The 14,368-nt window shown below is 35.5% G+C and overlaps 1 protein-coding gene across 1 annotated transcript; it reads right to left on the reverse strand.

Annotated features, from left to right (window-relative positions):
- Positions 1-574: 574 nt before the first annotated feature.
- Positions 575-13,383, reverse strand: LOC137938973 (1-aminocyclopropane-1-carboxylate oxidase homolog 1-like). Its single transcript, XM_068784112.1, has 3 exons — positions 12,641-13,383; positions 1,357-1,681; positions 575-1,019 (listed from the first exon to the last, which is right to left on the reverse strand). Exons 1-3 carry the CDS (start codon positions 13,177-13,179, stop codon positions 768-770), a joined length of 1,116 nt encoding a protein of 371 aa, XP_068640213.1. The 5' UTR covers positions 13,180-13,383; the 3' UTR covers positions 575-767.
- Between the last annotated feature and the right edge of the window lie 985 nt (positions 13,384-14,368).

Below are 14,368 nucleotides of genomic sequence, written 5' to 3' on the forward strand. Positions count from 1 at the left end.
TCAAAAGCCTCAAAAAGCTAGAATTAATTTAGTGGAGTTCAAGAGGAGTCTCACTAGAGGATGTCTCATTGAAGTATTACAACTATGCAAGGACTTATCTTTAAGTGTTCGACTTTGGTTGTGCTTGGGTTAATAATTGGATTCTACTTGTTTCCTCTATTATAAATCGAGACTCATTATACTCAAATTACCATAAGTCAACGAAGTAATTTGCTTTTCCAAAAATTCAATAAACTTTAAATAATGTATTATCCTCTGTCCCAAGACACATTAATCTCTTTTATTTTCTTCTTTTCTTCTTTTTCCTACAATTCTGCTTCTTTTCAAGATACTTTTGTAATTTTTTATCCTTCCCAATTCAACGTTTAAGGGAAATCAACTCTAGTGATATAGTAAATGACAAGTTTCCTATCAAACCGCAATATTTCCAGCATTCAAGATAGTTTTGTACTTGTTAGTCCTTCCCAATTCAAACTTTTAGGAAAAACAACTCTCATGATATAGTAAAATGACTTAAGTTTCCAATCAATATTTAATGTCTCAAGCACGAGAACTTTCACATATCATATAGAAAAATCCGTATACATCTCTTTGTCGTTCTAATCAAGGGTATGATAGGCACATTGGCATTATAATATGTCTATCATATGATACACAATATATAATTTATCGTCATTTTAGGCTAATACAACATAATACACATAGCAAAAGATCAATACGTATGAAGTTAACGATTCCAAAATGCCCATACTAACAAGAGTGAGACTTCAAACTTTGAAATGGTTTAATGGAGATTCCCCACCCAGTCCAATTGCTTGGAAGTGCGTCATATAGTCCCTAATTGTTACTTCTCTATATTTTGGAGGGTTCTCTTCTGATAGCAACTCCTTGATGGGTCCATACAGTTTGGTTGAAGGGCACATGTGAGTGGAGAAGAAGCAAGCAACGGATATCCTGGGTCCAACTCTTTGAGCTTTTACTCTGTGAACCACACTCTTCAACTTGTCATTTGTAACAAGCTGAATGGAAAGAAATAAATATCATTATCTTTTCTAGAAAAACAACAATACCACCATAAAATGATTTCTTTCTATGGGGTTTTTTGGAACCCATAGAAAAGAAAACAAAAGAAAAGAAAAGAAAAAGGACAAGAAAGTTATTTTCTATTGTTTGGCAACAGAGAATAATTGAGAGAGAATAAAATAAGAAAGAAATAGTTAATAATTTTTTCTCACAAAATGATGGAATTTGGAGAAAAAAAGAAAAGAAATGGAAACTTGAGAGAAAATCTTACTCATAAAAATTTTTTCAATATCTAAATGGTCACTCATTTTCAAAAAATATATATAAACATACCTGCAGAAGATCTGCAACATTCACCACCAGAGCCCCAGGGACTGGAGGCATGTCAACCCATTGACGATCTTGGTGAAGAACCTGTAACCCACCTATTTCATCTTGGAGAAGAAGAGTAAGGAAGCCATTGTCTGAGTGTCTGCTAGTGCCGATAGTGATCTCTGGCTCGGGGCACGCTGGATAGTAGTGAGAGAGAAGAAAATGTCCGTCCATGCAGCCCATGTCATTAAAATGGCTAGGCCTCAGGCCAAGAACCTCGCCTAGTAATACAAAGAGGGTTTCACCTACTATCTTCATATGCCTCGAGTACTCCATCAATATGTCCCTGTATTTTGAAATAAGCTTCATTGATCGAGTTCAGACATCTTGAAATGAATATAATATGGAATAGATTGAAACGTTCAATCTGTTGCATTCCATCGATTTTGAAACTTTTGGTTTATTGATAGGATCTACATACTTGTTGACATGAAAAGCTTGTACTCTAGGTAATCATTTAGGTTTGGGTGAGTCTCTATCTATCTAGGATATAAATGTATAGTGAATGTTATTACTATATAATTAATAAGAACTATATATTTTTATTCTAAGAAGTAGATACATTTTATTATATACTAGTTTAAAGTTTTGAATGTAATAAAAAATTAAATTTTTTATTCATAAATAACCATCATAATTAACCTAAATTAACTCTAGACTGCATACTCCAAAATCGTGTCGTTTATAGGTTAAGTCAAGTTTACACAAAGTCTAATGTTTGCCACGATGATCCTTAATCCCATGATGCATGTTTAATTTTTTTTTAAGAAATTTATATAATATAAATTAGATTCTTATTAATATAGAAAAAATCTTTAATTTCAAGAAATGATGGAAAATTTTCATCTAAAAGCAATTTTTTAGGGATTGTTGTGCCTTTTAATTTCTTAAAAAGATATCTGTTTGTGAAATAAAAATATATTTTTGAGAGAAGGATTTTAGTCAAGAGTATCCAAAAAACACTCTACTTAAAAATAAGTTATAAGAAGGATATATTGCTACCTCTCCAACTTGTGGGAATAAATAAAAAAGGATAAAAGGGATCGATGCCCCCTCCTCTACTTCCTTCCGAGCTAGACAGGGGAAGGGGTAGCTCGTCTCCTTCCCTTTTCTACAAGGTTGGAAGAAAGGGGTGAGGGTTCTTCCCTGCCCTGCCTCACTTACTAATTTCTCCCTTGCATTCTAAAGAATATTTTTTATTTTACGTATTTATTAAACTATTATTTATAAAAATTAAAATAATATTTATTAATTGTTGAATTTATGGAAAAATGAAATACTTCATTGACATCAATAACTTGTTGTAATCAGAGTACATGAACCTCTATTTATTATAGAGGAAGGTAGTAGAGTCCAATTACAATAAAACTACCATTGTCCCAATTACACCCAAACTCACACTTAGAGATAAGTCCTAACATAATTAAATGACTCAATATAGATAAAAGACAAATATAACTCAAAATAAAACTCTTCTAGGTCGTGACCCTAAGATAAAGATACTTTTGTGAGTCCTTGATCTTCCAACTGATGTGATAAGGATGCCAGATCATGATAATCATTGTGGGTCCTATTTCTTATAGGCTTGAGCCCATCTTGTAGGCCTTCCTTGGTCATGTGACCCATCTTATAATAATCTTAGATATATGGGTCTTCCTTGGTCATGTGGGCTTGAACATATCTTCCAACACTCCCCCTCAAGCTAGGGGTGAGAGAACAACATGAACTACCAACTTGTGGCAAATGATGTATATAATATTTTTTTATAAAATGGCACATCTTCCAATATGCCTTCATCTTCCAACATTCCCCGTCACGCTGTTGTGTCCTTCCATGAGGCCTTGCGGCATTATATAAGTGAGAGTAAAAATCACTCCTAGCCGGTAAGCCATTATTTCATACTCCATTCCTAATGCTGGATATAGGGCACACTCTGTCTTCTATCGGTAGTGTGTCTATCGGTATTGCTCTGATGTGTCCACCATCGTGTCCCTCCACAGGACAACGACTCTCAAGTGGTAGGAGTCATAAAAGCCATTATAGGGGGGGGGGGGGGGGGGGGGGGACTTCCAACCACAAATAATTTTGATCTTTTTGACGGGGATGAAGTTCCTCCGTCATGGACTTCCAACCACAAATAATTTTGATCTTTTTGACAGGGATGAAGGTCCTTCGTCATGGACTCCCAACCACAAATAATTTTGATCTTTTTGACGAGGTAAAATAAATGATGACATGAGGCCACCTCTTCTTCAATAATAATGTCCCCAAAGAGACATAATAGTTGCAACTGAATATAACACGACCATCTTCCAACACATATAACATGAACCAAAATAATAAACCTTGTAGAAGGACCCATGAAATAATCATAATCTGATACAAAAAAAAATTCTTAGATGCACAAGATTCATCTTTTGTGCCCCCCCTTTCTTGAATATTTTGGTCACATAAACTTATTCACAACGTATGAAATAAAATACCTATTTCTTGTACTTCTTCTACTTCTCCCCCTCAAGCTGGGAGGTAATGGTAGTGATATCAGTTTGAACCAAATATCATAGATGTAGCAATAGGCCAAAATAACAGAGATGTATAAATAACCCCTCAAACCAGGGAGAAGTGAAATATTTTTTGATATATCAACTCAAACAGTGATGCAAAACATCGGCTTAAATTCGAATTTTCAATGTAACAGAATACCAGCATGACCTTTGATTCTTCCAATTCGAATATATCTTTCAATATAGATCAGATTGACATGAAATTTTTTCTTTCTGAAAGTAGGCTTAAATACCTTTCATCCAAGTATAACTTAACTTCATAAAATATAATTTTTAGAAGATAAATAATCTGATATATTTCGGTCTCTGTCATCTAGCCGAACTAAATACTATTTCTCCTGTTTTTCGAGAATGATCATTGACTCTTCAAAGATCAATATCTCCTTATGCAAATATCATACTGAGGATTGGTTGAATAGGTAAGAAAATAGACATATGTATATTTCTTTTGATATATAATTCTCCATATAAAGTCTCTTTCTTGATAGCATAAAATACTTCAGAATTTGAAGCTTTCTGCTGTTGCTCGAACCTCTTTTTCAATCTGACATTTGCTGCTTCAAATATCAATTTATCTTCGTAGATAACTCAAATAAAAAATTGGTTGAATAGGTAAAAGAATAGACTTACAAATATTTTTTTATATATATTTCGCCATATAAATTCTAGTTCTTGATAGCAAAAAAATACCTCGGAATCGGAAGATTGCTACTGCTGCTCAAACCTTTTTGCAATCTGACCTTCGTTGATTCCAATAAAGATATCTCTCTGTATATAACTCCGATTGGAACAAATAGGTTTTCTTTGGAAAGTAGACTCAAATATATTTCTGTCAATATATATTTTCCAATATAAAAAATTACGTATAGAGAAAAAAACGCAAAGAAAACTACGGGTGTAGGAACTAAAAAAACATAACTACGAACCTAGACTTAGGGTTTAGGGTTTAGAGAAAATGATCAGTTTACCTCCGTGAGTTGACCAAGTCAACTCACAGAACCTGCTCTGATACCATGTTGAATTTATGAAAATGTGAAATACTTCATTGACATCAATAACTTGTTGTAATCAGATTACATGAACCTCTATTTATAATAGAGGAAGGTAGTAGAGTCCAATTACAATAAAACTACCCTTGTCCCGATTACACCCAAACTCTAAAACTTAGAGATAAGTTCTAACATAATTAAATAACTCAATATAGATAAAAGACAAACATAACTCAAACTAAAACTCTTCTTGGTGGTGACCCTAAGATAAAAAAACTTTTGTGAGTCATTCTTGATCTTTCAACTAATGTGATAAGGATGCCAGCTCATGGTAATCATTGTGGGTCCTACTTCTTATGGGCTTGAGCCCATCTTGTGGGCCTTCCTTGGTCGTGTGACCCATCTTATAATAATATTAGATATGTGGGCCTTCCTTGGTCATGTGGGCTTGAGCTTATCTTCCAACACTAATTATTATTTGTTTGTGAAAAAGAACACTTCCTCTCCGTCCTTATTCTCGATTTCACATATAATTTAAATAGGAAAGGAGACTGTCTAAGATTGACAATGAGGGAGGTGGAAAACTTAAACTCAAGCAATTTGTCAAAGAGAGGTGTTCTTCCCTTTTAGGGGCGGGCATCAGGTTGGGATTCTTAGGGAACCCAACCCAACCTAATCCGAAAACCTTGGGTGTAGGTTTTGGGTTTCACCTTGTGGGTCGGAGACGGAGAAGAAAAAATCCACTGGGTTTTGGGTTGGGGACGGGTTCCCCAAACCTGACCGACGGGGATGAGCCATGGATATAAACTAGGGTAGGGACAAGTTAGGAATGAGTCATATTTGGGTGGATCGATAGGATTTATAGGTACAGGACGGAAATGGGTCAGGTTTAAATCAGGCTTAAGAGAATGGGGATGGGATGAGGTGTTAAGTTGTGGAGCTTAATCAACGCCCTACGTTGAGTCGGTACACAGATCGGCCTTCACGGTAAGGTCATTGTGGGGACAGAGGCCCCACCTGATCCACGATATATTAACTGTTGTTTCATTAAGGGCAGTTTGGGAATTTTACTCTTCTATCACGGTTGCCCTTATTTTCTCTTGATAATTGAGGGGCGCCGCTATTAGGGATTTATCATCATCGAGGAGTTAGAGTTGTAGCCCGAGAGTGGTTAGAGAAAACACCAGTAAATGTGTGTGATTTCTCTTGTAAACTATTTTCATATTTATAGTGGATTACTGCAGTGGCGGTAGAGAGGATGTAGTCTCACCTTGAGGTGAACCTGTATAAATCTTGTTGTTTTTGTGCTTGCTTTTCCTTTTTTTTCCTCGATTATTATTATTGCTCTTCTTAGTTTGGAATTAGGGCATCTAATTCCTAACACGAGGTTCCAAAGATAGTGATCGTGTGAGATCGGGTTTGAAATTTTGGATTTTTTAAATATGACCTTTTTAAGTTAAACCACCTTGTCATTAAAAAATGACACTTTCTAAATATGACATTTTTGGAACCATACGGCCAAATATGACCATTTTAGATATTGTTCTTCCATATTTTTATGCCCAGATTATGCTCTAATGGACAATAAAAGACAGTTAATTTATTTTAACGGATGGGCAAATCGTGTCTTTCCTCGTTCGGTAGTCTCCTCGACTTTCTCATGGGCTATAGAGAACAGAAGTGAAGAAAGATGAATATCATTCAGATGAATGGAAAGAAGAGGAGGATAGAAGTAACAGAGAAGAAAAAAGAAGAAGAGAAGAATAGGAAGGCGATGATAGAGAAGCTTAACAAGGTTTTACATAGAAATTTTCTTCAAATAATTAAGATACCCCACAAATAGGGGTAGCATCAAGCCGATCCAAGCTCGAACTTGCATATGTTCAAGTTTGGCTTGATCTGAATACTTTGTACTCCAGTTCAGCCTCAAGCCCAAATTTTTTAACCGAGTTTGAGCTCGAACTCGAGTCGGGTTCAATTTCAAACCTATATTTGAAAATATAAAAATAAAAAATGAAATAAAGAGAATATTGTAATGAACTTAGTACCATTGAAATAAAAACTATCATAGAAGAGTCCAAGACTTTACAATGGAGCATACTAATGTATAATAATCAGTTTAATAGGCCTAAAAAAAAAGCAAATACCTCCATCAATAGTGTTTATTCCATTGGCAAACAACACATTAGATATTGAGGGACTCAAAAGGGCTGAACAATTGATCATCTTTGAGGTTTGAGGTAACTAAGAGCAAATATCCACGACTAAAGAGGGAATTGATGAGAGCAATCAAAGTAAAGGATATTTTGCGTATCTATGCTAAGGAGTCAGCTCACAAGCTAACAAGCAGAGCTTGGAAAATCTCAAGTTTGACTTATTATAATTAACAACCTTAATTCAAGTTTGAACGCGAGTCGAGCTCAAATAAAAACTGAACAGAGGCGAGCTTTTTTTTTAGACAAGTTGGAACGGTTTGCGAACAGGTTTGGCTTTGTGCCACCGACATAGCAAGTCTTATCCTCGGACTGATGAAATTTAACCACCTCATGAACATCTAAATAACATAGATGAAATTCATGAACTCAAAATCGTACCTCCGGAGAAAAGAGTTTCGGCGAACAGAGTGTCTCATCTATCGCAGAGGCTCGTCGATGGCAGTGTTCGGGCTTGCCTCTGCTAGACCAGACCCATTCTTATAGTCTTCCTTTCCAACAAAGGATACCACCAACCGACGGGAAGGTGAGAGGTTGTAATTGTTGCCAGTTACAACCGGCGACCACCCAGGAAGGGAAAACACCAAACGATGACGGGTCACTATGTGGTGACGGTTCGTCAACCGTCTAACATTCTCCCACTTGACCCATGCGCATACTTAATATGTATCATTGATTATTGATACATCTTCAATAATGTTTCCCATAGATATAACATCCTTATACTCAAACAAAGAAGATTAAATTACATGAATCGTGGCGGTAAGTCCTTTAGAGCAAGTATTACCTTCCACGTATTACAATGCAACTGTCTACTTTGAATGAGAACCTTATGTGACACTTTTCTTTAAGAATGAACTTTCATAATACTCATTCAGGATCACCTTATATTGTCATTCTCTAAACTTTATGTACACAACCAAATAAGAGAAGATACAAATGAACTTAATGGAGTTTTTAAATTGACAAATTGTGATACAAACATAAAGGGAATCTCAATTACATAAATTACTAAATAGAACTGAGTCCAATATGTTCAACATGTCCCTTATAAGCAACGGGTGGTAGACCCAATTTGTTTGCTTTGACATGTTCTCGAATAACTTAAACTTTATGTCAATATGCTTATTACGACTTCCGCTCTTATTGTTCTTGGCCAAAAACACTGCTACGGAATTGTCACAATAAATCCTTAATGGCTAAGAAATTGTGTCAACAATTTCAAGCTCTGAAATAAAACTCCTCAATCATGTAGCCAATGATGACGCTTCAAAACATGATACAAACTCTGTTTCTATGGTAGAAGTAGCAATCAAAGATTGTTTTGTATTTCTCCAAGAAATGGCCTCTCCAGCTAATAAGAACACTTATCCCGATGTCAACTTTCTCGAATCAAGGCAGCCAGGAAAATCAGAGTCTGAATATCCAATCACTTCAGATGATCAGATCGTCTGTACAAAAGCTTGTAGTCTTTAATTCGTTGAAGGTATCACATGACTTTCTTTGCAACTTTCCCATGGTCCAAATCGGGATTACTTTGATATCTACCAATTATTCTCACTGCATATGCTATGTCAGGTCTTGTGCAAACCTGAGCATACATTAAACTGCCAACTGCGGAAGCATATGGAATATTTTTTATTTGTTCCCTCTCTAAATTATTTCATGGACCTTGTTCCAAACTCAATTTATCACGTTCCACAATAGGTGCAACACCAGATGAGCAATTATTCATACGATATCTCTCTAGAATTTGTTGATATAGGTTTATTGAGACAATCCTAATATCCCTTGGGATCTGTCTCTATCAATTTTTATGCCTATGACATAAGGAGCTTTGCCCATATCTTTCATATCAAATTTTATCGAAAGAAATCGTTTGACCTCATGAAGTAATCCTAAATCACTTGAAGCAAGTAGAATATCATCTACATATAGGACTAAGAAAATTATTTTGTTCCCACTGACCTTATGGTATACATTGATCTATGATATTCTCCGTAAAACAAAACAAAGAAATAACATCATGAAATTTTAAATACCACTGACGAGAGGCTTATTTTAGTCCATATATAGATTTCTTAAGTCTACAAACCAAGTGATCATTCCCCTCTGAAATGAAATCGTCAGGTTGTTTCATGTAAACCACTTCTTCTAGGTCTCCATTGAGGAAAATTGTTTTCACATCTATTTGATGTAACTCCATATCAAAATGAGCTACTAATACCATAATTATCTGAAATGAATCCTTCTTTGAAACAAGAGAGAAGGTATTGTGATAATCAATTCCTTCTTGTTGATTAAATCATTTGGCTACAAGTCTTGCCATATATCTTTCAATATTGCCTAAAACGTTTCTTTTGGTTTTAAAAACTCATTTATAGCCAATGGCCTTCCCCCCTTTTGGCACTTTAACAAGTTCCCAGACTTGGTTTTTAGCTATTCAATCCAACTTCCTTCATGGCATCATTCCATAATGTGGATTTATGTCCACTCATGGCCTGTGAAAATATAATAGGATCATCTTCAACGCAAATGTCCATGTCAAACTCTTGAAGGTACACTTCATACTCTGAAGAGATTATATGTTTTCTAACTCTTGACCATCTTCTTAATGGCACTTCAACATTTTCAGGTTGAGAATGTTGGGTAACCAGATCTATAAGAGTATCCACATGATGAGATGGTTCTTCAATTATTGGTTGTACTTGAATAATTGGATCCAGATGATTATCATGAACACAACCAATCTATGCAAAGTTGTAAGAGTAAGTTGAGAACTTGTATGCTCCCCAAAAACTAAGTTTCGAGGTTGGCTACTCCCATTAATCTCATCATTCTCAAGGAATCGTGCATTCTTAGATTCGACAATTCTTTTAGAACGAGATGGACAATAAAATTTGTATCCCATAGAGTTTTTTGCTTAGCCAATGAAATGTCCATTGACTGTTCTAGAGTCTAACTTTGTATCATGTAAATTGTAGATCCGAACTTCAGCTGGACAACCCCAAACATGTATATGCCTTAAACTAGGTTTCCAGCCTTTCCATAACTCGAATGGAGTTTTATGAACCGCCTTGGTTGGAACCCTATTGAGTACATAGATTGTAGTTTTGAGAGCTTCACTCCACAAAGAAAATGGGAGATTGGAGTTACAAATCATACTCCTCACCATGTCCATTAATGTCCTATTTCTTCTTTCAGCCACATCATTTTGAGACGGTGAGCCAAACATTATGTACTGTTGAACAACACCTTGTTCCTCAAGAAACCTTGCAAAAGGACCAAGCAATTGTCCACTTTCAGTGTACCTTCCATAATATTCACCACCTCTATCTGACCTCACGATTTTGATTTGTTTGCCTTATTGTTTCTCTACTTCTACTTTATAGACCTTAAAAGTATCTAGAACTTCACTTCTATCATAAAGAAAATAGAGATACATACATCGTGTATAGTCATCAATAAAGGTATTGAAATACTTATGACCATTGAAAATGCATCATAAGGACCTGAAATATCAGTGTATGATTTCTAAGACATCAGAAGTCCTCCTGACATCTTTCTTGTACTTGTTGGTTTGTTTGCCTTTAATGCAATCCACACATGTACTAAAATCAGTAAAATCAAGAGCCTCAAGGACTCCATCATTAACTAATCTTTTAATTCTATCAATAAAGATATGACTTAATCTCTTATGCCACAACATGGAGGATTTCTTATTTATAACACTACGCTTAATGTCAACATTAATACCATACACAGTAGTAAGACTGCAATCAAAGGCAGGGTGTAATAAAATTTTGAACAATCCTTCATCTAAAATTCCATTTCCAACAAGAACATGGTCTTTATACAATTGAAGGGAATTCTCAAGGAAATGAAAACTGAATCCAAAAGGAGAAAGTCTGGAAACTAAGATAAGGTTTCTAGAAAAAGATGGAACATAGAATGTCCTTTGAAGGTGTAATACAAAGCCAATATTTAAGACAAGTCTGTAGGTTCCAACCGCCTCCACATGTGAACCCATCTTGTTTCCTGAATAGATGGAGCATTCACTTGGCGTCGGTTTTCGTTGGTTCAAGAAACCATGCATGGTGTTGGCAACATGGATTGTAGTACCAAAATCAATCCACCAAGTGTTATAAGAAGCGTGAGTCATAGTAGATTCAAAACACACTTAAGGATATGAGATTACCTTTGTTTTCAAGCCAATGCTTGAACTTGGGACAAGTTTTCTTTTTATGTCATTTCTTCTTGCAGAAGAAACATTTGACACCGCTCTTATATTCTTTATTAAGAGGTACTTTTCAATTCCCTTTCTTAAAAGGTCTCTTGTCTGGAGTAGTCAAATGCGCACTTTTGATCCTCTCCTCATTTAGCCGCCCTTCCTCTTGTACACACATGGTCAAAAGTTTATTAATTGACCATTTATCCTTATGTGTATTATAAGAGATTTTGAAGGGTACATATGCAGACGGAAGCTAGTTAAGGATAAAGTGGACCAAAAATGACGCAGACATCTCAATCTCCTTCGATTTCAGTCTTGCGGCCATATCCCGCATTTGCATGATGCGCTCACGCATACCCTTGGTGCTTGTAAATTTCATGAAACACATTTGGGTTATCAGGGAGCTCGCTAATGCCTTATTAGAAGTCTCAAATTGTTCTTGAATAGCTTAAAGATATTCTTTGGCTTTTGCACATTCAGGAATGAATACATGACTACTCTTCCTAATATGAAACTTAATAAACATCAAACTTAAACGATTGAATCACTCCCAAAGTTCAAATGATGTTTTCTCAATTTGGGTACTAAATTCCGTGGGATTTGGATGTTCATCCACTCTAAGTGCCAAGTCAAAATCCATGCACATAATAGGAGAAGTTTCTCCTTCCACTCAATATAGTTTTCTCCATTTAGGGGAATAATCAAGGAATCAAAGTTTGGGACTGACAAGGCTTGAAGAGTTGCAAAAAATATGCAACAAGCTTATTTAACATGTCATGAAGCTAATTTTTTTTAATATTTACCCATGTAAATAATCCAAACAAATAAATTAGTGTGTCATTATAATCTTTCCTGTTGACTTAGATTATAACACATATGCGACTTATGTCTATTTATTATGGGACCACGAAATTTGTGTGTAAAGGAATATTCTAGGCCTATAGGCAATCTAGAAGTTTTTTTCTTTCCTATCCTGATTAATTACTTAAATATAACATTTACCCTATAGGGTTAAATAATTATATCTCCAAGATTAATCACAATTTTTTATGCCATTAACTTTATGTGACTAAACTTAATATGTCCGTGTCGTTTGATGTTTAGTAGTCAAAATTGATTAACGGATAGGAAAGTTTGCTTTTGACACGATTCATGATGTCTGTTTTTTTTAAAAAAAATTTAACTTAGCCTGTAAATCTTCTTCTGGACATCCGCCATGGATAAGAATTCAAAGGTGGAGAAAAATACCTGCAAGATTTTGGCAATGCTTCTGGGCCTTCAAAGTTGGGAGCCATGATGCAACCGAGGGTATCTCTCCAGTTCGCAGCTTTCGACTGATATAGATCAAAATTGCTCACGAACCTCACCTTCTTGTTTGGGTCTCTCGAGTAGAACGCCATCTTCTCCTCGTCGGATTCTTCGTGGAATCTTCTCGCTCCTTGGATCATCTCATCCAAAACCCTCTGTGGAATACCATGATTGATCACGTGGAAGAACCCCCATGTCTCCAAAACCTCTCGGATTTCCTTCACGATCTCCTTCCGCCGATCCTCTCGCCCGACCCGGTCCAGGTCTACGATTGGTATTCCTTTCTGGACTGGAGTGGGTGCCTGACTGTTTATCAAATCTTCAGTAGGCAGAATGAAGAATTTGGGGATATTGGTCACCCCGTTATCTACTAAGCCTTTTACCCCAAGCTTTGTTTCGTCGAAGGACTTCATCTCCCTCAATCGATCATAGCTTGGGGACATCTCCGTTGGTACTTCGGCGGATCCAGCGACTGACATGGTTGTTGATCTGTGAACCTGACAAGCGACGATTAGGATTTGGATGGAAGAGACTTGGATTTTTGAGGCATGGAGCTTCGGTCGCTGTTAGGGATGAAAAGTGCTTACAGAAATATCTCATTTGCCGCGGCGTGGACAGAAAAAATCGAATCTAGCGAGACCAGATAATTTCTCTCATCTCACGGTCCTTCTGTAACACGATAATCCCCGAACGGACGAAAAAAGGCGTAATAGTAAAATGAAATTAGGGGCTTAAGTACGGGTGGCATGAGCCTAGCCATGTTCAAACTTGTATATATTTAAGTTTGGCTTGATTTGAATACTTTGAACTCAGGCAAGCTTAGCATCGAGTCTAAAATTATAATCAATATCAAACCTATGAATTTTAACCGAGTTAGAGCTTGAGCTCGATCTGGCTTTGAGCTCCAACCTAAATTTAAAACTTCATATAAAATACATAGAAAAAAATTATAAATAAAATTATGCATAAAATAAATACTGTACATAAATTCTGTTTAAAATTGTCCATACACTCTGCCTAAAATTGTTCATAACCACTTATAAAATTATGCATAAACTTTGTTCAATAACCAAAACAAATTTAAATAAAATATCAATATCAAATGAAAGATCACCCCAAAAAATTATAAATCCAATATAAATTTATAAATTCCAGCTTTTTCTCTTCATGCTAGAAAACAATATTCTAAGTCCCTGTTCAAACTATCAAAATCTCCACCTATGACAAAAAAACAAATAAGAATAAAATTTACTATTGTTTGATAAAAAAATATTTTTCCACTACTAATTATTCAATGTAGTGAAAATATTAAAGTTAAATAAAAGATGAAAACTCAAGTAACTAGTAACATTAGTTTCATAGACTTCTTCTTAGGCTACAATTATCAAACAAAATTTTAATAAATAAAACTCAAAATTTCACTAAAAAATTATAATTAATATTATTCAAAAGTAGTACATCTTTTGATTTTCTTCACTCCGTGAAGAGCCTGATACGAACCACATGAACACTTGATGAAACCCGATACCAAATCTTGAAATCGACCCCAAGACCTTTCAAGTTTGATGGAAACCGCGACCCGTTACTTTGCACAGCAAGAACCTTGGTATGGTGAAGATGCCACAAACAGGTATGGAAAATCTATTTGATAAGTCATTTTGAAAGCCA

Source organism: Aristolochia californica, unplaced genomic scaffold, assembly GCF_029961685.1.
Source record: "Aristolochia californica isolate CCGP_79_NKW_82.1479 unplaced genomic scaffold, dmAriCali1.0.hap1 SCAF_8, whole genome shotgun sequence".
Lineage (NCBI taxonomy): Eukaryota > Viridiplantae > Streptophyta > Magnoliopsida > Piperales > Aristolochiaceae > Aristolochia > Aristolochia californica.

Coding starts and splice junctions, on each gene's coding strand:
- LOC137938973 (XM_068784112.1), bottom strand. CDS start 13,179: ATGTCAGTCGCTGGATCCGCCGAAGTACCAACGGAGATGTCCCCAAGC. Junction 1,682..12,640: donor GCATTGCCAAAATCTTGCAG/GTATTTTTCTCC, acceptor TTCAAAATACAG/GGACATATTGATGGAGTACT. Junction 1,020..1,356: donor ATGTTGCAGATCTTCTGCAG/GTATGTTTATAT, acceptor CTTTCCATTCAG/CTTGTTACAAATGACAAGTT.